This window comes from Giraffa tippelskirchi, chromosome 1, assembly GCF_054371585.1.
Source record: "Giraffa tippelskirchi isolate mGirTip1 chromosome 1, T2T-mGirTip1v1.2.pri, whole genome shotgun sequence".
In the NCBI taxonomy this organism is placed as follows: Eukaryota; Metazoa; Chordata; class Mammalia; order Artiodactyla; family Giraffidae; genus Giraffa; species Giraffa tippelskirchi.
The window spans coordinates 210,212,295-210,240,007 of record NC_137275.1 but is presented as its reverse complement, the minus strand read 5'-3'; the positions used below and the strand labels follow the sequence as shown (position 1 = coordinate 210,240,007).

At 37.7% G+C, this 27,713-nt stretch overlaps 1 protein-coding gene across 2 annotated transcripts in view; it reads right to left on the bottom strand.

Moving 5' to 3' along the window:
* The window catches only part of TMEM38B (transmembrane protein 38B), a 65,972-nt gene that overhangs the window by 27,633 nt on the left and 10,626 nt on the right, over window positions 1-27,713 (bottom strand). For both annotated transcript variants that reach the window (XM_081525376.1, XM_081525386.1), the window contains exons 2-4: window positions 25,623-25,779; window positions 1,118-1,302; window positions 28-115 (exon numbers count right to left, since the gene is read on the bottom strand). In XM_081525376.1, coding sequence (XP_081381502.1) covers window positions 28-115; window positions 1,118-1,302; window positions 25,623-25,779 — 430 coding nt within the window. The remainder of the gene's footprint in view (window positions 1-27; window positions 116-1,117; window positions 1,303-25,622; window positions 25,780-27,713) is intronic.

The window sequence follows — 27,713 nt, the reverse complement described above, 5'->3', positions numbered from 1 at the left end:
GTCTCAGTATAGTCTATACCAACTCACTAGGACATCTTCAGCCATTCCTCAGCTTCTGGTTTCCAACATCCTTTTACCAACTGCTCAAAATTCGTGATAATGCTACCACCTGCACCTAAAAAGACCAAGATAAAACAGGAATGTGTTAGTTGTTCAGTCATGGCAGACTCTTTGCCAGCCCAGGGACTATAGCCCACCAGGTTCCTCTGTCAATGTAATTCTCCAGGAAAGGATACTGGAGTGGGGATCCAGGGGATCTTTCCAACCCAGGAATGGAACCCAGGTCTCCTGCATTGCAGGTGGATTCTTTACCATCTGAGCCACCAAAACAAGAATACTTAACCAAATATTCTTGAGAAAATATATGAAATGAAGCCATAATTCTGTCTCCTGACTTAAAATTCTAAGCTATAATTCTTGGGAGGAAGAAAAAGCTGCTTTGTACATTTATGGTACTGAGACAATTGCAATTCTTTCATGGCAGCTATCTACTGTACTACAATTAAGGTTAAAACTGGGGTCTCAGACAGAGATGTAACTTGAGGTTTATTTCTGACCTGAAAAAATAAACTCCTTTGCTTTATCATTTCCTTCTCTGATTTTAGTTTTAGGTGCAGTAACTCTAACAACAGATTGAAAGTTTAATTTCAACTTACAAAAGAATAAAGGTAGATAATATAGAGTGAACATGAACCTATAATCAATCATATTTACTATTTCAGATTATTCAAGATGGAAAAAAAAGCCAGAAAAAAAAAAGAGCAAAGTTTTTTTAATTAGATACACCATATAATTTCTTATGTAAACTTGTTTTATTTATGGTGGCAGCTACACCTTAATTAACTATGAATCTCTCTGGTTACAGCTACTAATCAAACCAATAATAAATATGCTATATTTTAAGACACTCAGGTGTAAAATAATGGCTGATGACTAGTACTAGTTAAGAGTGCCAGTTTCGAATTAAATTAACCAGCCAACAGAAACAATGCTTTCATCTTCCAAAGAAGTCTTTGTTATTAAAGTATGTGGTCCCCATTAACGTAACTAAAGAACTATTCAGTATTTGTAGTACACCAATAACAGAATATTTATGAAGACATGTTGTTAATATTACCTCGGGCCCATCCAATAGCTATCATGACTATCCAGCCATTTTTGTAATAGCTATTAGCATGTGTGACTCCACCTACTATTTTCCAAGTTCTGGTCACTTCCTTCATTCCCGCAGCCAACAGTTGAACAGGTAGGAATGAGTATCCCTGGGAAACTAGGTCACATGGGCAAAAAAATGCAATATACCTGAAATTAAAATTTAAATATTTTAATATGACTGTAATCAGAACAAAAATAAAAATCTAGCATATCAACAATAACAATTTGATACAACACAACAAATGGAATTATTCATATAAACATGGAATTTGACTGCAAGAAGACCACAGATTGAATTAAGTCAATGTTTGTTTGTTTATTTTTTTTGGCTGCTCCATGAGGCACGTGGGATCTTAGTTCCCCAACCAGGGATCAAATCCGTGCTCCCTGCAGGAAAGCACAGAGTGTTAATCACTGGACTCCCACGGAAGTTCCAAAGTCAATTTCTCAAATCACATGAAGCACATAAAAAAATCTGCCAAAAAGTCATAATCAAAGAGGAATATAAATTTTGTACTTCTGAGTACTCTATCTATGCAGTAAGTTCCTAACCTGTGTCTGTACTACTCTAGAAGCTAAGTGCTGAATCCACCAACAATATAAAGCAAGTGTATAATCACCTTTATGGCAGAAAACGAAGAAGAACTAAAGAGCCTCTTGATAAAAGTGAAAAAGTTGGCTTAAAGCTCAACATTCAGAAAACTAAGATCATGACATCTTGTCCCATCACTTCATGGAAAGTAGATGGGGAAACAATGGAAACAGTGAGAGGCTTTATTTTTCTGGGCTCCAAAATCACTGCAGATGGTGATTTCAGCCATGAAATTAAAAGACGCTTGCTTCTTGGAAGAAAAGTTATGACCAACCTAGACAGCATATTAAAAAGCAGAGACAATACTTTGCCAACAAAGGTCCCATCTAGTCAAAGCTATGGTTTTTCCAGGGGTCATGTATGCATGTGAGAGTTGGACTATAAAGAAAGCTGAGCATCAAAGAATTGATGCTTTTGAACTGTGGTGCTGGAGAAGACTCTTGAGAGTCCCTTGGACTGGATCCAACCAGTCCATCCTAAAGGAAATCAGTCCTGAACATTCATCAGAAGGACTGATGTTGAAACTGAAACTTCAGTACTTTGGCCATGTAATGAGAAGAACTGACTCATTGGAAAAGACCCTGATGCTGGGAAAGATGGAAGGCAGGAGGAGAAGGGGACGACAGAGGATGAGATGGTTGGATGGCATTACCGACTCAATGGCCATGAGTTTGAGTAAACTCCAGGAGTTGGTGATGGACAGAGAGGCCTGGCATGCTGCAGTCCATGGGGTCGCAGTCAGACACGACTGAGCAACTGAACTTGAACTTGAACTTGATAATCACTTCCGGTTTGAGGTTTCTCTAGATAGAAAGTGAAAGTCGCTCAGTCATGTCCAACTCTTTGTGACCCCATGGACTATACTTTCCATGGAATTCTCCAGGCCAGAATACTGGAGTGGGTACCCTTTCCCTTCTCCAGGTGATCTTCCCAACCCAGGGATCGAACCCAGGTCTTCCACATGGCAGGCGGATTCTTTACCAGCTGAGCCATAAGGGAAGCCCAAGACACCCTCTAGGTAGAGTATCTTTGGAATTAGAAAAGAGCCTTTGGTAGCAGAGCAAGGAGCAGCATTTCAACCCCACTTACATCTTTACCTGTGCCCCTTTTTGTATAAACTGCAACCTATACAGAGAAAGGTCATAGCTCTAAACGAGACAGATTCATCCATGTTAAGGAAAAACATATTTTCATACAGTTAAAAGAATATGAAGCCTGTTCTTCAACTCAGCTGAGTAAGTTTAAGTTTCAACCAATTAAATTGTGATATTAGTTTAAGAATACTTCACTCCTCAGGTGAATTATTTTCTGAAGCTTCATTTGTTCTAAGCATCTGTTGAACAATTTAACAGTAGTATTGATAGGAAAACATAGCACTCCCCCACCCCCATATTCCTAATACTCTCTGGCAGACAATTTCGTGCTTAAAGCAGAATATTTATCTTGAAGCAATGAGGAATATACCGCTTAAAAGAGGTACTCTAACTTTTCTAAAAGAAATCGTTAATTTTACTGTCATTTATGGTTCATAAGTCCAAATTCCCAAAAGCATTTCATGGAATATGAAACCTGTTCACTAAAACATTGCTTCAGAGACCAAATATAAGATGCAATGATTTGTTTGGCCTGAAGCACCCTCTCTTCTTCAACTCCACTACCAGTTCTTTCTTTTCTTCAAGATTTCACTCAAATACTACCATATACATTGACTTTGGGAGTTTTATTTAATATTCTGAGTTCAGACTAAATTCTGATGGTTCCTATACTTCAACATAGCTCTTCTCTACCTTTTCTTTATAATAAATTACAACAGTCCTTAATGGCAGGAATCACTCACCGTGTTACCCCCTCACCTAAAACTCAGCATAATAAAAAGAAGCCCTGAGTTAAATCATTTATTAACAGTTAATAAATTAGCAGGAGGCAAAACACAAAATATATGAAACAACCATCTGATAACTAAAGAGCTTGAAAGAAAGAAAGAAATTACCTAAGAATAGTTAGAAGCTTTTTGAAAATGACTGGTATGAAGAGATGGCGGAGGAATAGGACGGGGAGACCACTCTCTCCTCCACAAATTTATCGAAAGAACATCTGAACGCTGACCAAACTTCACAAAACTACTTCTGAAGGCTGGCTGAGGACGTCAGGCTTCCACAAAAACTGCGCATTATCTTCAAAAGAGGTAGGAGAAATTATAAAAGATAAAAAGAGAGACAAAAAAAAGAGTTAGGGACGGAGACCCGTCCCAGGGAGGGAGTCGTAAAAGTGGAGGAATTTCCAAGCACCAGGAAATCCTCTCACCGGCGGGTGTGGGGGAGGATTTTTTATCTCGGAGGGCAACGTAACTGGGAGGGAAAAATAAATAAAATCCACAGATTACGTGCCTAAAGCAACTCCCAGCAAAGAACCCCAGACGCTCGCATCATCCGCCACCAGCAAGTGGGGGCTGAACGGAGAGGAGCGGGCGGCATTGCCTAGGGTAAGGACCGGGCCCGAGTGCCCCGAGGGCAATCTGAGGGAGCTAACGTGAGATAGTAACCTAAACTGTGGGACAGTGAGAGAGAAAGAACTATCCCGCGAAAAGCCCAACTCTAAGGCACTGCCGCCCGCTCACAGAACAAAGGACTGAGCGATACCAGAGGAGAGCTAGCCGGCTGCGGACCGCCCCATCCCCCGCCGGACACAGCGGGCAGGCGGGCCCGCCAGAGCCGGAAAGGGGCAAACTCGGCTCCAGAGAGGGCACCCCCTACCAAACTGCAAACAGGCTCCCAGTTTCTAAGCAAAGACTGCCTGAGATCCCGGAGGGTCGACAGCCGCCGGGAGGGTCGCAGCCAGAGACCAGCTCCCCAGAACCGACACAAAGCACACCGGAGCCGGGCGCGCCCGTAAACCGAGGCGGGGACCAGGGAGGTGATAAGCCGCACCGCCCCAACAGGGGAGAGCGCCCTCGCCAAACTCCTGGCCGCCTGGGCAGCTCCGACCGGGAACGGCACAAGCCGCGGGCGAAACCGAGTCTGCGCCTTTGTGGAGTAACCGGGAGCCTGAACCTGAGCGGCTTAGACCTGGGAAGTGCACGCAGCTCAGGGCCCGCTCCCCGGCCGAGTAACCTGAAGCCTGAGCAGGGTAGACGGGGAAAGCACACACGCCGTGAGCGGGGGCGAACCCAGTGCGGCCGAGACACTGCGAGCTTACCACACACACGCCAGAATTGCAGTGTTCCTTCCTCCCCACAGCACGATTGAACAAGCGAACCTAAAGAGATCACCTCCACCGCTTTGTTGCAGGGCGGAAATTAGATACTGAAGAGATCTCCAAACAGAAGCCAAATAAACAGAGGGAAGCGCTTTGGAAGGGACAGGCCAACAGATTAAGATCCCTGTAGTTAATACCGACTGCATTAAAAAGGACCTATAGATCTTGAAAAGTATAAGCAGGAATAAGGATCTATCTAAAACTGAGCAGAGCCCACACTGCTCACAACAGCTCCAGAGAAAGTCCGGGATATATATATTTTTTATTATTATTATTTTTTTATTTTTTTTTAATTATTTTTTTTAATTATTTTTTTAATTAAAAAAAATTTTTTTTTCTCTTCTTTCCTTTTTCTTCAAGTCCTCTATTACACCTTTAACTTTCATTTTCATAACCCACTATAAACTTGCAAAAAAAAAACAAAACCCTATTTTTGAAGCAAACTACATACATATATCTTATACCTTTTGTGTTTTCTTTTTTTTAATGTTTTTTTCCTGTTCTACATTTTTTTACTGTTTCTTTTTTTACTGTTTTACTGTTTTTTTGTCTTTTTACACTGTTTCCTTTTTTCTTTTTTTTTTTTTTAGATTGTAAGTTTTATAAGAGTCTAACCTCTACTCTAGATTTTTAATCTTTGTTTTACATATTTGATATCAACTTTGTACATTTAAGAACCCATTCTTTAGGACCCATTTTTACTCAGGAGTGTGATCACTGGCCTGATCACTCTCTCCCCCTATTGATGCTCTTTCTTCTCCCCCAGGGAACCTCTATCTCCCACCCTCCTCCTTCTCTTCTCAACCCAATTCTGTGAATCTCTGAGGGTGTTCTGGGTACCGGAGAACACTTCAGGAACAGGATACTGCCCAGTTCTCTCTCTCCCCTCTTAATTCCTCCCTTTCTACTCATGCTCACCTCTGTTACCTTCCTCCCCCCTCTCTATGTATCTCTGTGAATCACTCTGAGGGTTCCAAACTGTGGAAAGCACAGAGGGAAGTGCTTACTGGCTAGATTGCTCTCTCCACATTTGAATTCCCCTCTTCCCCTCCTGGTCACCTCAACCCACCCCCCCACCTCATCTCTCCATGTAACTCAGTGAACCTTTCTGGGTATCCCTCACTGTGGAGAATCTTTTCACCATTAACCTAAAAGTTTTATTATTGAGGCTGTATGGAAGGAGAAGTCTTGAGGCTACTGCAAGAATAAGACTGAAAGCCAGGGGAAACATTAATTAATAAGAGACCATCCAATAGCCTCCATAAATTCACTGAAACCAAGCTCCACCCAAGAGACAATAAGTTCCAGAGCAAGACATACCACGCAAATTCTCCAGCAACGCAGGAACATAGACCTGAGCATCAATATATAGGCTGCCCAGAGGCACACCAAATACATAGACATCTCAAAAATTAATACTGGTCACTCCATTACACTCTAGAGAGCAGAAATCCAGCTCCACCCACCAGAACACCGACACAAGCTCCCCCAACCAGGAAACCTTGACAAGCCACCTGTCCAACCCCAACCACAGTGAGGAACCTCCACAACAAAGAGGAACTTCATACTACCAGAATACAGAAGGGCCACGCCTAACACAGCAATCTAAACAAGATGAAAAGGCAGAGAAATACTCAGCAAGTAAAGGAAAATGAGAAATGCCCACAAAGCCAAACAAAAGAGGAGGAGATAGGGAATCTATCTGAAAAAGAATTTAGAATAAGGATAATAAAAATGATCCAAAATCTTGAAAGCAAAATGGAGTTACAGATAAATAGCCTGGAGACAAAGATTGAGAAGATGCAAGAAATGTTTATCAAGGACTTAGAAGAAATAAAAAGGAATCACTATAGAATGAATAATGAAATAAAGGAGATAAAAGACACTCTGGAGGGAACCAACAGTAGAATAACGGAGGCAGAAGATAGGATAAGTGAGGTAGAAGATAGAATGATGGAAATAAACGAAGCAGAGAGGAAAAAAGAAAAAAGAATCAAAAGAAATGAGGAAAACCTCCGGGACCTCTGGGACAATATGAAACGCCCCAACATTCGAATCATAGGAGTCCCAGAAGAAGAAGATAAAAGGAAAGGCCATGAAAAAATACTCGAGGAGATAATAGTTGAGAATTTCCCTAAATTGAGGAAAGAAATAGTCACAGAAGTCCAAGAAACCCAGAGAGTTCCAAACAGGATAAACCCAAGGCGAAACACCCCAAGACACATATTAATCAAATTAACAAAGATCAAACACAAAGAACAAATATTAAAAGCAGCAAGGGAAAAACAACAAATAACACACAAGGGGATCCCCATAAGGATAACAGCTGATCTTTCAATAGAAACCCTTCAGGCTAGAAGGGAATGGCAGGACATACTTAAAGTAATGAAAGAGAATAATCTACAACCCAGATTACTGTACCCAGCAAGGATCTCATTCAGATATGAAGGAGAATTCAAAAGCTTTACAGACAAGCAAGAGCTGAGGGAATTCAGCACCACCAAACTAGCTCTCCAACAAATGCTAAAGGATCTTCTCTAAACAGGAAACACAGAAAGATGTTTCAACACGAACTCAAAACAACAAAGTAAATGGCAACGGGATCATACTTATCAATAATTACCTTAAATGTAAATGGGTTGAATGCCCCAACCAAAAGACAAAGGGTTGCTGAATGGATACAAAAACAAGACCCCTATATATGCTGTCTACAAGAGACCCACCTCAAAACTAGGGACACACACAGGCTGAAAGTGAAAGGATGGAAAAACATATTCCATGCAAACGGAGACCAAAAGAAAGCAGGAGTCGCAATACTCATTTCAGATAAAATAGACTTTAAAATAAAGGATGTGAAAAGGGACAAAGAAGGACACTACATAAAGATCAAAGGATCAATTCAAGAAGAAGACGTAACAATCATAAATATATATGCACCCAACATAGGAGCACCACAATATATAAGGCAAATACTAACAAGTATGAAAGGGGAAATTAACAATAACACAATAATAGTGGGAGACTTTAATACTCCACTCACGCATATGGATAGATCAACTAAACAGAAAATTAACAAGGAAACACAAACTTTAAATGATACAATAGACAAATTAGATTTAATTGATATTTACAGGAGTTTCCACCCCAAAACAATCAATTTTACCTTTTTCTCAAGTGCACATGGAACTTTCTCCAAGATAGATCACATCCTGGGCCATAAATCTAGCCTTGGTAAATTCAAAAAAATTGAAATCATCCCAGCCATCTTCTCTGACCACAATGCAGTAAGATTAGACCTCAATTACAGGAAAAAAACTATTAAAAGTTCCAACATATGGAGGCTAAACAACACGCTTCTGAATAACCAACAAATCACAGAAGAAATCAAAAAAGAAATAAAATTATGCATAGAAACGAATGAAAATGAAAACACAACAACCCAAAACCTATGGGACACTGTAAAAGCAATACTAAGGGGAAGGTTCATAGCAATACAGGCGTACCTCAAGAAACAAGAAAAAAATCAAATAAATCAACTAACTCTACACCTAAAGCAACTAGAGGAGGAAGAAATGAAAAACCCCAGGGTCAGTAGAAGGAAAGAAATCTTAAAAATTAGGGCAGAAATAAATGCAAAAGAAACAAAAGAGACCATAGCAAAAATCAACAAAACTAAAAGCTGGTTTTTCGAGAAGATAAACAAAATTGATATGCCATTAGCCAGACTCATCAAGAAACAAAGGGAGAAGAATCAGATCAACAAAATTAGAAATGAAAATGGAGAGATCACAACAGACTCCACAGAAATACAAAGGATCATAAGAGACTACTACCAACAGCTATATGCCAATAAAATGGACAACTTGGAAGAAATGGACAAATTCTTAGAAAAGTATAACTTTCCAAAACTGAACCATGAAGAAATAGAAGATCTTAACAGACCCATCACAAGCACGGAAATCGAAACTGTAATCAGAAATCTTCCAGCAAACAAAAGCCCAGGACCAGACGGCTTCACAGCGGAATTCTACCAAAAATTTAGAGAAGAGCTAACACCTATCCTACTCAAACTCTTCCAGAAAATTGCAGAAGATGGTAAACTTCCAAACTCATTCTATGAGGCCACCATCACCCTAATTCCAAAACCAGACAAAGATGTCACAAAAAAGGAAAACTACAGGCCAATATCACTGATGAACATAGATGCAAAAATCCTTAATAAAATTCTAGCAAACAGAATCCAACATCATATTAAAAAGATCATACATCATGACCAAGTGGGATTTATCCCAGGAATGCAAGGTTTTTTTAACATCCGCAAATCAATCAATGTAATACACCACATTAACAAATTGAAAGAAAAAAACCATATGGTTATCTCAATAGATGCAGAAAAAGCCTTTGACAAAATTCAGCATCCATTTATGATTAAAACCCTCCAGAAAGCAGGAATAGAAGGAACATATCTCAACATAATAAAAGCTATATATGACAAACCCACAGCAAACATTATCCTCAATGGTGAAAAATTGAAAGCATTTCCCCTAAAGTCAGGAACAAGGCAAGGATGCCCACTTTCACCACTACTATTCAACATAGTTTTGGAAGTTTTGGCCACAGCAATCAGAGCTGAAAAAGAAATAAAAGGAATACAGATAGGAAAAGAAGAAGTAAAACTCTCACTGTTTGCAGATGACATGATCCTCTACATAGAAAACCCTAAAGACTCTACTAGAAAATTACTAGAGTTGATCAATGAATATAGTAAAGTTGCAGGATATAAAATTAACACACAGAAATCCCTTGCATTCCTATACTCCAATAATGAGAAAACAGAAAGAGAAATTAAGGAAACAATACCATTCACCATTGCATCAAAAAGAATAAAATACTTAGGAATATATCTACCTAAAGAAACAAAAGACTTATATATAGAAAACTATAAAACACTGATGAAAGAAATCAAAGAGGACACAAACAGATGGAGAAATATACCGTGTTCATGGATTGGAAGAATTAATATAGTGAAAATGAGTATTCTACCCAAAGCAATCTACAGATTCAATGCAATCCCTATCAAGCTACCAATGGTATTTTTCACAGAACTAGAACAAATCATCTCACAATTTGTATGGAAATATAAGAAACCTCGAATAGCCAAAGCAATCTTGAGGAAGAAGAATGGAACTGGAGGAATCAACCTGCCTGACTTCAGGCTCTACTACAAAGCCACAGTCATCAAGACAGTATGGTACTGGCACAAAGATAGAAATATAGATCAATGGAACAAAATAGAAAGCCCAGAGATAAACCCACGCACATATGGACACCTTATCTTCGACAAAGGAGGCAAGAATATACAATGGAGAAAAGACAATCTCTTTAACAAGTGGTGCTGGGAAAACTGGTCAACCACTTGTAAAAGAATGAAACTAGAACACTTCCTAACACCGTACACAAAAATAAACTCAAAATGGATTAAAGATCTAAACGTAAGACCAGAAACAATAAAACTCCTAGAGGAAAACATAGGCAAAACACTCTCCGACATAAATCACAGCAGGATCCTCCATGACCCACCTCCCAGAATATTGGAAATAAAAGCAAAAATAAACAAATGGGACCTAATTAAAATTAAAAGCTTTTGCACAACAAAGGAAACTATAAACAAGGTGAAAAGACAGCCTTCAGAATGGGAGAAAATAATAGCAAATGAAGCAACAGACAAACAATTAATATCAAAAATATACAAGCAACTTCTGCAGCTGAATTCCCGAAAAATAAACGACCCAATCAAAAAATGGGCCAAAGAACTAAACAGTCATTTCTCCAAAGAAGACATACAGATGGCTAACAAACACATGAAAAGATGCTTAACATCACTCATTATTAGAGAAATGCAAATCAAAACCACAATGAGGTATCATTTCACACCAGTCAGAATGGCTGCTATCCAAAAGTCTACAAGCAATAAATGCTGGAGAGGGTGTGGAGAAAAGGGAACCCTCTTACACTGTTGGTGGGAATGCAAACTAGTACAGCCACTATGGAGAACAGTGTGGAGATTCCTTAAAAAACTGGGAATGGAACTGCCATATGACCCAGCAATCCCACTGCTGGGCATATACACCGAGGAAACCAGAATTGAAAGAGACACGTGTACCCCAATGTTCATCGCAGCACTGTTTACAATAGCCAGGACATGGAAGCAACCTAGATGTCCATCAGCAGACGAATGGATAAGGAAGCTGTGGTACATATACACAATGGAATATTACTCAGCCATTAAAAAAAATACATTTGAATCGGTTCTACTGAGATGGATGAAACTGGAGCCCATTATACAGAGTGAAGTTAGCCAGAAAGAAAAACAACAATACAGTATACTAATGCATATATATGGAATTTGAAAGATGGTAACGATAACCCTATATGCGAGACAGAATAAGAGACACAGATGCATGGAACAATTTTATGGACTCTGAGGGAGAAGGTGAGGGTGGGACGTTCTGGGAGAATAGCATTGAAACATGTATATTATCATATGTGAAACAGAACACCATTCCATGTTCGATGCATGTGACAAGGGCTCAGGGCCGGGGCAATGGGAGGATCCAGAAGGATGGGATGGGGAGGGAGGTGGGTGGGGGGTTCAGGAAGGGGAACACATGTAAACCCATGGCTGATTCATGTCAATGTATGGCAAAAACTATTACAATATTGTAAAGTAATTAGCCCCCAACTAAAATAAATAAATTTATAAAAATAAAAATAAAAAAAAAAAATAGAAAATGACTGGTATGATATAAAAACTTTACATGTTTATATAATATTTTGAAAGCCTCTCTTTAAATGTAGAACAAATTTCCAGGAAGTGGGTCAGGTGCCAGGCAAAGAAAAGAGTTACACTTAAGCAATTCTTTAAAGTATATTTTTAAATAAAATAAAAATAATGTATGCCCAAAATACTCAAACAAAAACACAACAAAACAAAAATAATACAAATGACCCCATTTTCATTCTCCACACAGAAACTATCTTCAACGTGAGTTAAAAGTCTAAACTACTACAAGAGCAATCTTGACATTTTTTTTTTTTAATGCATAGAGGGGCATGCAGGATCTTTAGTTCCCCAACTAGGGATCAAACCCGTGCCCCCTGCAGTGAAAGCACTGAATCTTTTTTTTTTTTTTCACAGTTTATTTATTTATTTATTTATTTATTTATTTTTATTTTTTTTTATTTTATAAATTTATTTATTTTAGTTGGGGGCTAATTACTTTACAATATTGTAATAGTTTTTGCCACACATTGACATGAATCAGCCATGGGTCTACATGTGTTCCCCCTCCTGGACCCCTCACCCACCTCCCTCCCCATCCCATCCCTCTGGGCCATCCCATTGCCCCGGCCCTGAGCCCCTGTCTCATGCATCGAACATGGAATGGTGCTCTGCCTCACATACGATAATATACATGTTTCAATGCTATTCTCCCAGAACGTCCCACCCTCACCTTCTCCCTCAGAGTCCATAAAATTGTTCCATGCATGAATCTTAACCACTGGACCACTACCAAGGAAGTCCCAATCTTGGAGTTTTTATATCCAGCTATGTGACATTTTGGCATATGGTCTAAAAATCTGTAATTACTGCTATTTCTAATAAATAAGTCTTTATTGAATTTCAGGTATTTCTAAAGTATACCTATAACACACTAATATTTCAAACAGAAAATAGTTCTCATTTCAAGTGTTAAATAGCCACAGGGCAAAAGAATTGTCTATTGTGCTCAGCAGACTTACAAGTAAGCAAATCAGACCAGTGGCTTCCTCAACAGCCATGACCACTCTATAACACAAGTTAGCTTTTTAAAATTCCTTTGATGACTCACTCAACCAACACTCATTAAGGAATCATCATGTTCCTCCTTCTGTAAAGATTATAATTTCACCTTTAATTAAAATTGTAGCACCTAAGGAACTTTTAACTTGTAAAGCGCTTAAAGAAAACATATCAGAAAAGAAGGACTGCAACATAACAGACATGAAATGGAACAAGAAGGCAATTTATTTCTCATATATTTTTAAGTCACTTAGATTAACAGAGATAGAAAAGAAAGACAAGGAATAGTGCTAAATAACAAAAGTTAGTCTAAAACAGGATACAAGCAAGATTCAAGGCCACTGACAAATGAAAGCTGAAACAGTTAAAGTAGGAAGATGAAATGAGAATTTAGGTTAATACCAAGAGTTGAGCTTCCCACGATTAATCACTGAGAACTCTGCCTTCATTCCCCTTTAATTACCCTCCTCTGACTACCAAAAACAGGATAACTTAACTAAGCCAGAAGAGAACAATAAACTAAATGCAGTTCATATTAGTCCAGTAAGATAGCTTTTCCCTTGCTCTCATTACTCTAACAAATTAGTAACTTGACGTATATTCTCTGAAAAAGACTATTACAGAATGACAGACTTATATAACTATACTTTTTGTTGTATTTTTCCTCATAAAAATGCAGTCTCAGTTATGTAAACGTGCAATATATAATAACTGATACTTAGAAGTTAAAGGAAAATAAACTGGGGCATAAAAATCAATACACAGATGAATAATAAAATATTTATTTTATCAAAGGAAAAATCCTATGAAAGGGTATACTGTCTTTCAAACAACACTAAACATACCATGACATACCAAGTTACTGTTTCCCTTTGCCAGCAGATGGTGCTAATTTCCAGATGTGAGCACTATGAGCTATTATACTAAAGATGACTTTCCCAATAAGTGTATTCACATACTCCCTTAGTTTAGCTTGCTAGAGTTAAAAGTATATCACAAACATTATTTTAATCTCTCAAATTAAAATCAAATGAAGCAAAGATTAGAAATTTGTTCTCAACATTAAAACCTTAAAAAAGAAAACAATAAAATACACCACGTCTTTAAGCAAGCACTGTTTTTTTATTTAAGGGTCTGTGAACACAAAGACAATGTATTCCCCCAATCCAAAACAAAACACTGTGCAAGCGCAGACTGAAGGCTAGATAGCTTAGGTCTGAATCCTGGCTCCAACTACTAGATACCTGTGATTCCTTGGGCAAGTTATTTAAGCCTTCTTGTCTCAGATCCCTTACCTACCAAATGAAAATAAAATGGAATTTGCCTCACTGGTTTCTTGTGAGGTTAAATGAGATGACAAATGTAAAACACTTCTTAGAAAAGTGTCTGAAACAGTAAGTACTACATCAGTGGCTGCTATTGTTGTTGTTTAGTAGTACCCAACAAAACAACTAGAACCAATAAAAAAGGTCATCAGAAGAAGAATGAATATAGATATTAATATAATAGATTACACAGCAATAGGAAGGAATGTACCACAGCTACAAACAAAACACATATGAATCTAAGTAACATAATGCTGAGTGAAAAAAGTCCTAGAGAACTATATAAAGTATAAGACTCCATTTTAAAACAGGGCAAAAAACAAATAAAACTAAAAAGATATACTGTTTAGATATTCATATGTAAAATATACACCTTTTTCTAAAACGTAAGACAAACACAAAGTAGAAATTATCTGTGGGAAAAGTGCAGGGAGATGGGATGAGAGAGAGAAATATGAGTATGTAAGTTATTGGTCCAGTTCAGTTCTTAGATTTAAGTGCAGTACAGTGGAGATGTAAATTAGCATAACTATTTGAGAAATGATTTGTCATGATCTAACAGAGCTTAAAAATCACCTTCCCTATAATTCAATAAATACACTCTTATGTTATACCAAGAGAAAAATCTTGCCCATGTGTATCATGTTCCTAGCAACATTTTAATAGAGAAAAAACTGGAACCAACTCTATGTCAACAAAGAAATGGATGAAATACAAGCACAGTTCATTCTGATAAGCTATACAGAAGACAAAATTAGTAAATTATAACCATACACCATAAGGTTGAATCTCAGGAACAAACGCTGAACAAAAAAAGCAAGTCAATGAAAAATACATATACATGATTCCATTTATAAAACTGTCACAAAATATACTGTTTAGAAATATATATGCCAGAACTACACAGAAAAGTAAAGAAATGATAGGTACAACATTAAGAGTAATTATTACCTGTGAGTAAGAAAGAAAGGAGATGGGATTGGGCTGAGCATGGAAGGTCACACAAGGGACATCAAAACTAATGGCAAGTGTTCTGGGAAGATGGCAGCAGCAGTCGCACAGATTTTTATCTCTTCAAATCCCCACATAAAAACAGACAGGGCAACTAGACAGCAAAGCCAAAATCCCATCCACAGCACTTACAACGAAACTATGTGACAAGGTATTCCTTCAAATCCCAAAGTGTAAATGGGTAGAGGCAAATCACCCGCACTCACAGACCTAAACTGCTCGACAGGAAGAAGAAAGCAAGTGGCAACTAATGGACCTAAGAACAAAACAGCTTCAAAATAGCTAATGGGTATTCACTAGAAAACAAACCAGGCTGACTTGGAAAACAACAGCTGAAACTGGAAGGATTCTGACATTTCTAATAATAGGTGAGAAAAAGGGTCTGTGATAAGATGATCCATAGGGGTTGGACCAACGTAGTCCCCATGAACTCTGAAAACTGATCCACCTAGGCTCCCTTCTAGAAAAGTCCCATAATGAGAATCAAAACTGAGCATGGACTTCCCTGGTGGTCCAGTGGTTAAGACTCTGAGCTTCCACTGCAGAGGCCTCAGGTTTGACACCTGGTCAGGGAAGTTAAACATGTCACGGGGTATGGTTTTAAAAAAAAAAAACTGAGCAGGATAGAACAACAAAAGCAGGGGAAGGTACAGACCAAACTGGGGAAGAGGAAAAGACTGGTGAAATCTCAGAAAGCAAATCATCATCTTTTGAATACTATATAACAACAACCGATGCAGGAGCTCTATGAAGTCAGAGAATCTTTCACAAATTTCACTTTATCTTAAAAGTTCAAGAAACTTGATTCCACATAAAAATGACCAACAAAAAATTATCAAGATCAAACCCTACATAAATTTATTATTATAAGAGAAAAAAAATCCCTATAATGAAAGTACTAAGGTAAACGTGTTCACAAAACAGATCAAAACTGCAATCTCCTATTTCAAAACAAGGTAAAGACATTAAGAAAGTGATATAACACATAAAAGGACAATGTACATCAGAATTAGAAAAACTGAGAACTGGAGATAAAATACTCAGGAAGAGTAAGAAAAAAGAAACAAAAAAATTATTTTAGTAATGAAGACCAAACTAGAAGGAAAACAAAGAGAAATAAAATAATAGTGCCTTCTAAAAAAAAGAGCGGGCAAAAAGAAAATTTTAAAAACTTTTAAAAGACATAAAAAGGTTCACTGAAAAAAAGCAGAAAAGAGCCAATAGGAGTTCCTGGAGAAAATTAAAGCAAGAGAAAAGTATATATAATAAAACAGTTTTCTCAACTTTAAAAAAAAAACAAAAAACACACACATGTAGCTACTAAAAAGAACAGACCACATACCTAAAAATATTGACCCCCAAATGACCAACACCTAGTAATATTTAATTTAAATTACTAGACTTTCATGCCAAAAAAAAAAAATCTTTGGAGCATTTACAAAAGAAGAGCATGTGACTAATAAGAGAAAGAAAATTAAATGATCAGTTTTTCACAGCATGCTTCATAACACAAGAAAACTGAGTAAAATATTCAAAATACTCAGACCTAGATAGTATGATCCTATGATACTATATCCAATAAAACTGACTTTCAAGTACAAAAAACACATACTTATCAACACATGAGAATTTGGGGACTACTCTTCCAGATGAATCAATTAGAGAAAAAACTTTCAGAAAACCAAAATTACTACAGACACAGACATAATGACTAATAAAAAAACATTAAATAGACAATTGGGTAAAAAACAAAGACTGAAAAGGAATTAAGAAGGGAAGAGTATAGTACATAATAGCTATTACTGTGACAGTGTAGAATAGTACATCTATTTTAAAAATAGGAAGAGAATGAGAAGAGTATGGGCAAAAAATTAATATTTTCAGTAATCATATCAGTGGTGGTAATTCGTACTATTACTACAAAACTATTCTGTATTGCATGAATGACACAGAATAAATGAGCGGTGTTGGAATATCCTAATTCTATCATGTCTTGTGCCCTTAAGAATCAAAATTCTTCAGTTCAGTTCAGTCACTCAGTTATGTCTCACTCTTTGCGACCACAGGCACTGCAGCACGCTGGGCCTCCCGGTCCATCGCCAACTCTCGGAGTTTACTCAAACTCATGCCCATTGAGTCACTGATGCCACCCAACCATCTCACCTTATGTCGTCCCCTTCTCCTCCTGCCTTCAATCTTTCCCAGCATCGGGGTGTTTTCCAATGAGTCAGCTCTTCGCATCAGTTCAGTTCAGTTCAGCTCAGTCGTGTCCGACTCTTTGCGACCCCATGAATTGCAGTACGCCAGGCCTCCCTGTCCATCACTAACTCCCACAGTTTACCCAAACCCATGTCTATCGAGTCAGTGATGCCATCCAACCACCTCATCCTCTGTTGTCCCCTTCTCCTCCTGCCCACAATCCTTCCCAGCATTAGGGTCTTTTCCAATGAGTCAACTCTTCGCATGAGGTGGCCAAAGTATTGGAGTTTCAGCTTCAACATCAGTCTTTTCAATAAACACCCAGGACTGATCTCCTTTAAGATGGATTGATTGGATCTCCTTGCAGTCCAAGGGACTTTCAAGAGTCTTCTCCAACACTACAGTTTAAAAGCATCAATTCTGTGGTGCTCAGCTTTCTTCACCGTCCAACTCTCACATCCATACATGACCACTGGAAAAACCATAGCCTTGACTAGACGGACTTTTGTTGGCAAAGTAATGTCTCTGCTTTTAAATATGCTATCTAGGTTAGCCATAACCTTCCTTCCAAGGAGTAAGCATCTTTTAATTTCATGGCTGCAATCACCATCAGCAGTGATTTTGGAGCCCCAAAAAATAAAGTCTGACACTGTTTCCACTGTTTCCGTGACCAAAGTATTGGAGTTTTAGTTTCAGCATCAGTCCTTCCAATGAATATTCAGGACTGATCTCCTTTAGGATTGACTGATTGGATCTCCTTGCAGTCCAAGGGACTCACAAGAGTCTTCTCCAACAACACAGTTCAAAAGCATCAATTCTTTGATGCTCAGCTTTCTTTATAGTCCAACTCTCACATCCATACATGACTACTGGAAAAACCATAGCTTTGACTAGACGGACCTTTGTTGGCAAAGTAATGTCTCTGCTTTTAAATATGCTGTCTAGGTTGGTCATAACTTTCCTTCCAAGGAGTAAGCGTCTTTTAATTTCATGGCTGCAATCACCATCTGCAGTGATTTTGGAGCCCAAAAAAATAAAGTCTGTCACTGTTTCCATTGTTTCCCCATCTATTTGCCATGAAGTGATGGGAACAGATGCCATGATCTTAGTTTTTTGAATGTTGAGCTTTAAGCCAACTTTTTCACTTTCCTCTTTCACTTTCATCAAGAGGCTCTTTAGCTCTTCTTCACTTTCTGCCACAAAGGTGGAGTCATCTGCTTCTCTGAGGTTACTGATATTTCTCCCGGCAACCTTGATTCCAGCTTGTGCTTCTTCCAGCCTGGCATTTCTCATGATGTACTCTGCATGTAAGTTAAATAAGCAGGGTGACAATATTCAGCCTTGACGTGCTCCTTTTCCTCTTTTGAATCAGTCTGTTGTTCCGTGTCCAGTTCTAACTGTTGCTTCCTGATCTGCACACAGACTTCTCAAGAGGCAGGTCAGGTGATCTGGTATTCCCATCTCTTTAAGAATTTCCCACAGTTTGTGGTGACAAAAACAGTCAAAGGCTTTGGCATAGTCAATAAAGCAGAAATAGATGTTTTTCTGGAACTCTCTTGCCTTTTCAATGATCCAGCGGATGCTGGCAATTTGATCTCTGGTTCCTCTGCCTCTTCTAAAATCAGCTTGAACATCTGGAAGTTCACGGTTCATGTACTACTGAAGCCTGCCTTGGAGAATTTTGAGCATTACTTTACTAGCGTGTGCTGCTGCTGCTGCTGTTAAGTCGCTTCAGTTGTGTCCGACTCTGTGCGACCCCACGCGACCCCACAGACGGCAGCCCACCAGGCTCCACCGTCCCTGGGATTCTCCAGGCAAGAATACTGGAGTGGGTTGCCATTTCCTTCTCCAGTGCATGAAAAGGAAAAGTGAAAGTGAAGTCGCTCAATCGTGTCCGACTCTTAGCAACCCCATGGACTGTAGCCTACCAGGCTCCTCCGTCCATGGGATTTTCCAACTAGCGTGTGAGATGAGTGCAATTTGTGCAGCAGTTTGAGCATTCTTTGGCATTGCCTTTCTTAGAGACTGGAATGAAAACTAACTTTTTCCAGTCCTGTGGCCACTGTTGAGTTTTCCAAATTTGCTGTCATACTGAATGCAGCACTTTCACAGCATCACCTTTTAGGATCTGAAACAGCTCAACCGGAATTCCATCACCTCTACTAGCTGTGTTCGTAGTGATGCTTCTAAGGCTCACTTGACTTTGCATTTCAGGATGTCTGGCTCTAGGTGAGTGATCATACCATCGTGATTATCTGGGTCGTGAAGATCTTTTTTGTATAGTTCTTCTGTATATTCTTGCCACCTCTTCTTAATATTTTCTGCTTCTGTTAGGTCTATACCATTTCTGTCCTTTACTGAGCCCATCTTTGTATGAAATGTTTCCTTGGTATCTCTAGTTTTCTTGAAGAGATCTCTAGTCTTTCCCATTCTATTATTTTCCTCTATTTCTTTGCACTTATCACTGAGGAAGGCTTTCTTAACTCTCCTTGCTATTCTTTGGAACTCTGCAATCAAATGAGTATATCTTTCCTTTTCTCCTTTGCCTTTCTATTCTCTTTCCACAGCTATTTGTAAGGCCTCCTCAAACAGCCATTCTGCTTTTTTGCATTTCTTTTTCTTGGGGATGGTCTTGATCCCTGTCTCCTGTACAATGTCACAAACCTCTGTCCATAGTTCATCAGGCACTCTGTCAGATCTAACCCCTTGAATCTATTTCTCACTTCCACTGTATAATCGTAAGGGATTTGATTTAGGTCATACCTGAATGGTCTAGTGGTTTTCCCTACTTTCTTCAATTTAAGTCTGAATTTGGCAATAAGGAGTTCATGATCTGAGCCTCAGTCAGCTCCCGGTCTTGTTTTGCTGACTGTGTAGAGCTTCTCCATCTTTGGCTGCAGAGAATATAATCAATCTGATTTCGGTGTTGACCATCTGGTGATGTCCATGTGTACAGTCTTCTCTTGCGTTACTCCAAGAGGGTGTTTGCTATGACCACTGCGTTCTCTTGGTAAAACTCTATTAGCCTTTGCCCTGCTTCATTCAGTACTCTAAGGCCAAATCTGCCTGTTACTCCAGGTGTTTCTTGACTTCCTACTTTTGCATTCCAGTCCCCTATAATGAAAAGGACATCTTTTTTGGATGTTAGTTCTAGAAGGTCTTATAGGTCTTCATAGAACCGTTCTACTTCAGCTTCTTCAGCATTACTGGTCGGGGCATAGACTTGGATTACTGTGATAATGAATTCTTAATTCAAAATTCTTAGTGTGGAAGAAAGAAGATACATATGTAATAGAGAAAAGTTACATAAATTCTATGATCCAAAATTTGAGTTAGAAACATCAACAAACTCATGAGTTATTTTATCCTTATTTTTCCTAGCTCTGTCCACTGAAAAGTCCTAGAAATCGTAACTAATTAGGAATAATGAACATGTCTAGTGTTCAGACTTTGACCTTGAAATACAGTTTCTTCTAAAAGGAACCAGAGTTTCCTACAGAAATGAGTAATTCCAGAAGAAAGTACAAGATGAATCTTATATTAATTAAGTAGCAAGGAAGCTAATCAAAGTCTTAAGAGCCAATCTGAAGAAATTCCCACTTGTCAACCAAGAGGCAATTTGAGCTTTAATAATAAGAAAATTCCAATTTATTGAAACTCATAAAATATGATAATCCATAAAGTCATACGTAATTTTTTTTTTTTAATTATAACAGCAACAACAAAAAAATACCGGTCACTTTTGAAGAACAGCAGGGGACCAATTCATAATCCTGAAAACTGTAAATAAAAGGTAAGAATCAAGTATTTATCCTTCGTTTCCTATACAAACTATACAACTTGGGTAACCAAACAATGGATGATTAGTGGGAAGTATTTATTTATAATACTACTTCAAGTAATATATAGAAGAAAAGATGGACTATTGCCATTTTGAAATTCTCAATTAGTTATCAAATGAAAGTCATTAAAAGAGTACTAACATCAATCAAAAAGAAAAAGCTAATCACACATTTTGGTCTCTTATGGTCTTGCTAATTAAAGGGATCTAACCTGAACCTGCTCTGGATTCTGGATCAATCTGCTAATTATCAGGAAACACAGAGAATAGAGGAATATAATGATCTGCACCATGAGTATGCAATCAGCAAACTCACAAGTATAGAAAAGTCTACACGTCAAATAGCTCTGGTTCTTCAAGAGATGACTGTAAGGAAAAACGGAATGGAAGGGGAACTGATAAAATCAAAAAGACTTAAGAGACATTAAAAATTTTAATGGGTGTAACTAAATTATAGTGTCTTGGAATGAACATCTGGATGATAAAATTTTGTATGCAAAGAAGTTATAAACATAAAAGTCAAGATAATGGTATGCTATCATCTATTATTTGGTTACCAAGTTGTATAGTTCTTATTTGAAAGGAAGGATAAATACTTGATTCTTGCTCTTTGTTTACAGTTTTCAGGATATGAATTGGTCCCCTGCTGTTCTCCAAAAGTGACCACTCCTTTTTGCTCCTGTTTAAATAAAAAATTTAAGTAAGTATGAGCTCATGGATTAAGCATATTTTATGGGTTTCAATAAGTTGGAATTTTCTTATTATTAAAACTCAAATTGTCCCTTCATTGACCAGGGGGAATTTCTTCAGATTGGCTCTTGAGACTGATTAGCTTCCTTGCTAGTTAATATAAGATTCATCTTGTACTTTCTTCTGGAAGAAAGAATCCAAATCAAATTCAGGTTAGATACCTTTATTTAGCAAGACCATAAGAGACCCAAAATGTCTGATTAGCTTTTTTTTTTTTGCTGAAGTTAGCACTCTTAATGACTTTCGTCTGATAACTAATCGAGAATTTAAAAATGGCAATAGTCAATCTTTTCTTCTTATATTATTTAAGGTGGAAAGGGAGTTATGATTGGAGTGTGACACCTAGAAGGAACTTCTGGGACAGATGACAAAGCTTTACTTCTTGACTTGGGTCATGGATTCAAGGATATACCTAGCAATAATTTATTGGGCGATATACTTGGTTTTCTGAATTTTTACTTTACAATAAAATATTTTTTTAAGATGACAGAGGATGAGATGGTTGGATGGCATCATGAACTCAATGGAAATGAGTTTGAGTAAACTCCAGATGGTCAGGGAGGCCTGGCATGCTGCAGTCCATGAGGTCACAGAGAGTGAGTGGGACACGACTGAGCAACTGAACTGAACTGAATATTTTTTTAATGTAAATGATGGATATACAAGTTTTTATTGTGTCATAATTCTTTGTACTCTGCATATTTTATAAATATTCCTTTGTACCTACTCAATATTAATTGAAACTTTTAAATTAAAAAACACATATTGTTTATAATGAAAGTTCTTCTTGGTTAAGATCATGCTAATTTGAAATTGAGACCCTGTCGTTTATCAGTATATCAAGCATCAATTTCCTCTTATATTAAATGAGATAAATAAAAGATTTCAAGTTAACAATTAAATACTATACTATTAGTTAGCTACATAAAAATGCATTTATTTTCCACTTCTAACATCTCTCTTAGTTTCAGCCAAGAAAGTATGTATTTATAGACAGGCAATTTTATTTCATTTAATGAACCACTAATCAAGATCTATAATTTCTTGCTACTCAATTACAGAACTCCCATATAACACAAGCAGTCCATCCCTTTAGCAATGTACTTACTGAGCCTAGAACAGTAGTACTTGGCACACAATCAACAAAACAAAGTCCCTGCTCTGATAGGCTGCTATTCTAGTGGAGTGAGACAAACCATCATGAAAAGAAATAAACAGATGACACAGCAGACAGTAATAAATCTAGGAAGGAAAAAAAAAGAAGTATGATGAAATAGTCATGGGAGAGAAGGTATGTTTTTTACAGAAGACCTCTCCAAAAAAAGAAAATATGAGCCTCCTGGGAAAAGAACATCACAGAGAAAAGAGAGCAAGCACAAAGGCACTGAGATAGAACAATATCTTTGTGTTCAAAAAAATGGCAAAGCCAACCTGACTAGAGCAGACTGAGCAGGAATAGACTAGAAAGACATTACAACACAGAGTGGAAAGGAAGATTAATTTTTAGTCTTACAGGCTATGCTAAGAGTTTTGAATTTTTCTCTTAATAAGATAAGAAAATACTGATCACAGAAGTAATATGTTCTAATAACTTATTTTTAAATAATCACTTTTTATCTACTATGTTGAAAAGAGTTGGATACGACAGTGACTAAACAGCAGCAAAAGTGAAGACAAGACTCAGGGGGATAATGAAAGAAGCAGCTAGACCACTTAGGAAGCTACTGCAACTGTCTAGGCAATAGTGGTAGTTAGTATATAGGAGTAGAAGTGAAAGTGATGAAAAGTGTCAGAGTCTGGATAGCCTACTTTCATATAGTTTCAGCATCTAGACACATTAAAAAAAAAAATTCTCCAAAATGTTACCATCCTTTTAAAATATTGCTATAGAAATAAAAGTCCTTGAGAAAGTGTTTTAAAACACATAGTAACTGGAAGGTTATACTTTAAGAAATAGTTAAGCAAATCAATGAGAGACAGTGGTTAAGTGTCAAGACTCTACAGTCAAGCCTTGGTTTTGATCCTAGCTGAATCACTTACAAAATATGAAAAAAACATCGAAGTTTCTCTATGCCTCAGTATTCTCATTTTTCAAACGGAAATAATAGGAGCTACTTCATTAGACCCTTGTGATATAACAATGAATATAAAGAATTTTAGCTGACATATGGTAACAGCTCAATACGTATTAGCTATCAAACTTATTTTCTACTCCAAACAGTTTCTATGGCTACAGGTTTCCACTATTTTTCCCATTGCTACTACTATTTATAATATCCTCTTTTATAATTGGTTATATATTTAAATGGAGAAGGAAATGGCAACCCACTCTTGTATTCTTGCCTAGGAAATCCTATGGACAAAGTCTGAGCCTAGTGGGCTACAGTCCATGGGGTTGCAAAGAGTCAGGCACGACTTAGCAACTGAGCACATATTTAAAATTATCACAATAGGGACTTCCCTGGTGGTCCAGGGGTTAAAAATCTGCCTTGCAATACAGGGGAGGTAGTTCTATCCCCGGTCAGGGAACTAAGATCTCACAAGCCGTGGAGTAACTGAAGCCCCTGTGTCAAAACTACAGAAGACCAACTGCCACAACTAGAGAATCCATATTCCACAACAAAAAGCTCCCATAAGATGCAATGAAGATCTCTCATGCTGCAACTGAGACCCAACTCAGCCAAATAAACAGTTTTTAAAAATTAAAAAAAAAATTATCACAATAAAAATTAACTTCAAATGTTCCTAATGTTACATATTTCATTGATTTGATTTTTAATCAAAAGTTTCTGCTTTAGGTTTAACAAAGCTCTCTGATTGGTATTATACTTTTTTTTAACTTGGAAGATCACTCCTCTTAAAGATAACTGAAGTTGAATTTGCAAGAATCCAAAGCAATTCCTATTAACATTTTTTTCTTCAAAACAAAAGTAATGTTAAATTTCATAAGGCTCTGAAAAATCAAACAGAGTATGACAAGAACAATTACCAGAAATATCATAATCACTTGGACCTTTTGTGTAGTTGGTTACACTCTTTTGATTATTAAGTTGTATAACTATGAGCATAGGTTAGGTTCACAAGATCAACTGTTGGGGGTCAAATATTTGATGTCCTTTCATAATTTGAAATGCTTCCACTAAAGACACACATCGGAGAAGGCAATGGCACCCCACTCCAGTAGTCTTGCCTGGAGAATCCCATGGACAGAGGAGCCTGGTAGGCTACAGTCCATGGGGTCGCTAAGAGTCAGACACGACTGAGCGACTTCACTTCCACTTTTCAGTTTCACGCATTGGAGAAGGAAATGGCAACCCATTCCAGTGTTCTTGCCTGGAGAATCCCAGGGACGGGGGAGCCTAGTGGGCTGCCCTCTATGGGGTCCGCACATCGGACATGACTGAAGCGACTTAGCAGCAGCAGCAAAGACACATATGAAAATGGTAACAATACCTACCTCTTAGAGAGAATAGGGGAGAAGGGTGAGAAAGAGATATACTTTGCATTTAAAACCTTTGGCATTATTTGGGTGCCTTCCCTTGCAAATGCATTAACTTCTAAGAACATAAAATATTTTTTAAAGAAAAAAATACCATTTACTAACAATTTATGGAACAATTTTTTAAATAGTTCACCACAACGACAGCTTACCAGATTGAAGATGCCAGTAATATATTAGTGTTGTTTGCAAGAAACCTAAGTGGAGGCTCTGCAAGCAGTATACAGGATAAAATTCCTCCACCAAAGCAGTGGAGCATAGCAGTAAACCAGCTTGACAGAGGATTCTTCCATGCCAGCGCTGCTGCTCCTGAAATGATAAAGCGAATGTCTGAGATACTGTACACTAAACAAGTCCTGAGGTACCAGTGGCAATAAAGAAACATACTTCTTAATTTCATAATTTTCTAGAACTTACTATTACTCATAAGTATGACAATCATGATCATCATAAACTGTATCTCTTGTTCTTTAAATCAACACTGGAAACATTTCGTTAAGACATGGGTGACTTGGGGCATCTTTAAAATACGCTCTTTAGGATCTTTTTGGACTTCGCTGGTGGCTCAGATGGTAAAGTGACTGCCTACAATGCCAGAGATCCGGGTTCAACCCCTGGGTCGGGAAGATTTCCTGGAGAAGGAAATGGCAACCCACTCCAGTATTCTTGCCTGGAAAATCCCACGGACAGAGCAGCCTGGTGGGCTACAGTCCATGGGGTTGCAAAGAGTCGGACAAGACTGAGCGACTTCACTTCACTTCAGGATCTTATTGCCAGTTTCCTAGTGGTACATTATTAGATAGACAATCTCCCTATCTACTGTCTCCTTTCATTTCCAACCCTACTGTAAGTATGTCAGTTAATATGTCCAAGTGATATATTAAGAAAAATTTATAATCTTAAGTACTTTAGAAAATAAAGTTGAAAAACTAAAGTTTCAATATGACAGACTTGAAAAAGAATGACAAAATAAACTCAGAGGTGAAAGGCTGATGAGAAATAGATATTTACATCATTTCAAATGTCTCCTAACAGATTATTTATTAATTTCAGAGAGAAATAGTAACTTTAGACTGGGCAAACTTTGCAGACATCACTATAAACAAACAATATCAGGTGATCTCTGATACCATGCACTAAGGACACATCATTGCTACTGTAGTATTTCTACTATACCAAAAATGTATAACCTCAAGTAGTTTAATTATACAAACTCAAATTGAGGGTTATTCTAAAAAAAAAAAAACTAACAAACACTTGGCCTATATTTTGACAACATAAAGGTCAAAAAACACACACAAAAAAAGGCTGATGAAATGTTTCAGATTAAATGACATTAAAGAGACAACTAAATGCAATCCATTTCCCTAGATCATATTTAAGAATGAGAACATTTATAAAAGAACTTTACGGACAACAAATGGATAAAATTTAAACATGGATTGTGGCTTTAATAATAGTATTGTATCACTGTTAAACTTCCTGATTTTGATAACTGTAATGTGACTCTTAAAATCAACACACTTAAGTAGTCAGAAGTAACTGGGCAAAATGCCTCCAATTTACACTCAAGTGGTTCTGTAAAAATACCCTACAGAGATAAAAACATTCAGAGAAATGGTAAGGTACAAACTTATAGTCATAAGATGAATAAGTTCTTGGGATCTAATGTAGAGCATAATGACTGTAGTTAATAATACTGTATGAAAAAAGCGAAAGTGAAGTCGCTCAGTCGTGTCTGACTCGTTGCGACCCCACAGACTGTAGCCTACCAGGCTCCTCAATCCATGGGATTGTCCAGGCAAGAGTACTGGAGTGGGTTGCCATTGCCTTCTCCAGAGGATCTTCCCAACCCAGGGATCGAACCTGGGTCTCCCGCATTGCAGGCAGATGCTTCACCCTCTAAGCCACCAGGGAAGATGTAAAATACTATATAATACTATATTATATCCTTGAAATTTGCTAAGAGAGTAGATATAAGTGTTGTCACCACACACATACACACACACAAAAGATAACTATGTGAGATGATAAACATGTTAATTAACTTGATTGTGGTAATCACTTCACAATGTACTATGTATATCAAATCATCACACTGTACACTTTATATATAATTTTGTTGATTATAGGTCAATAAAGCTGGGGAAAAATTAAATAAATGGGGCAAAATGTCATTAATTGATGATTCTGGGTAAAGTACATGGGAGTTCCTTGACCTAGTCCAGCAACTTTCTATAAGC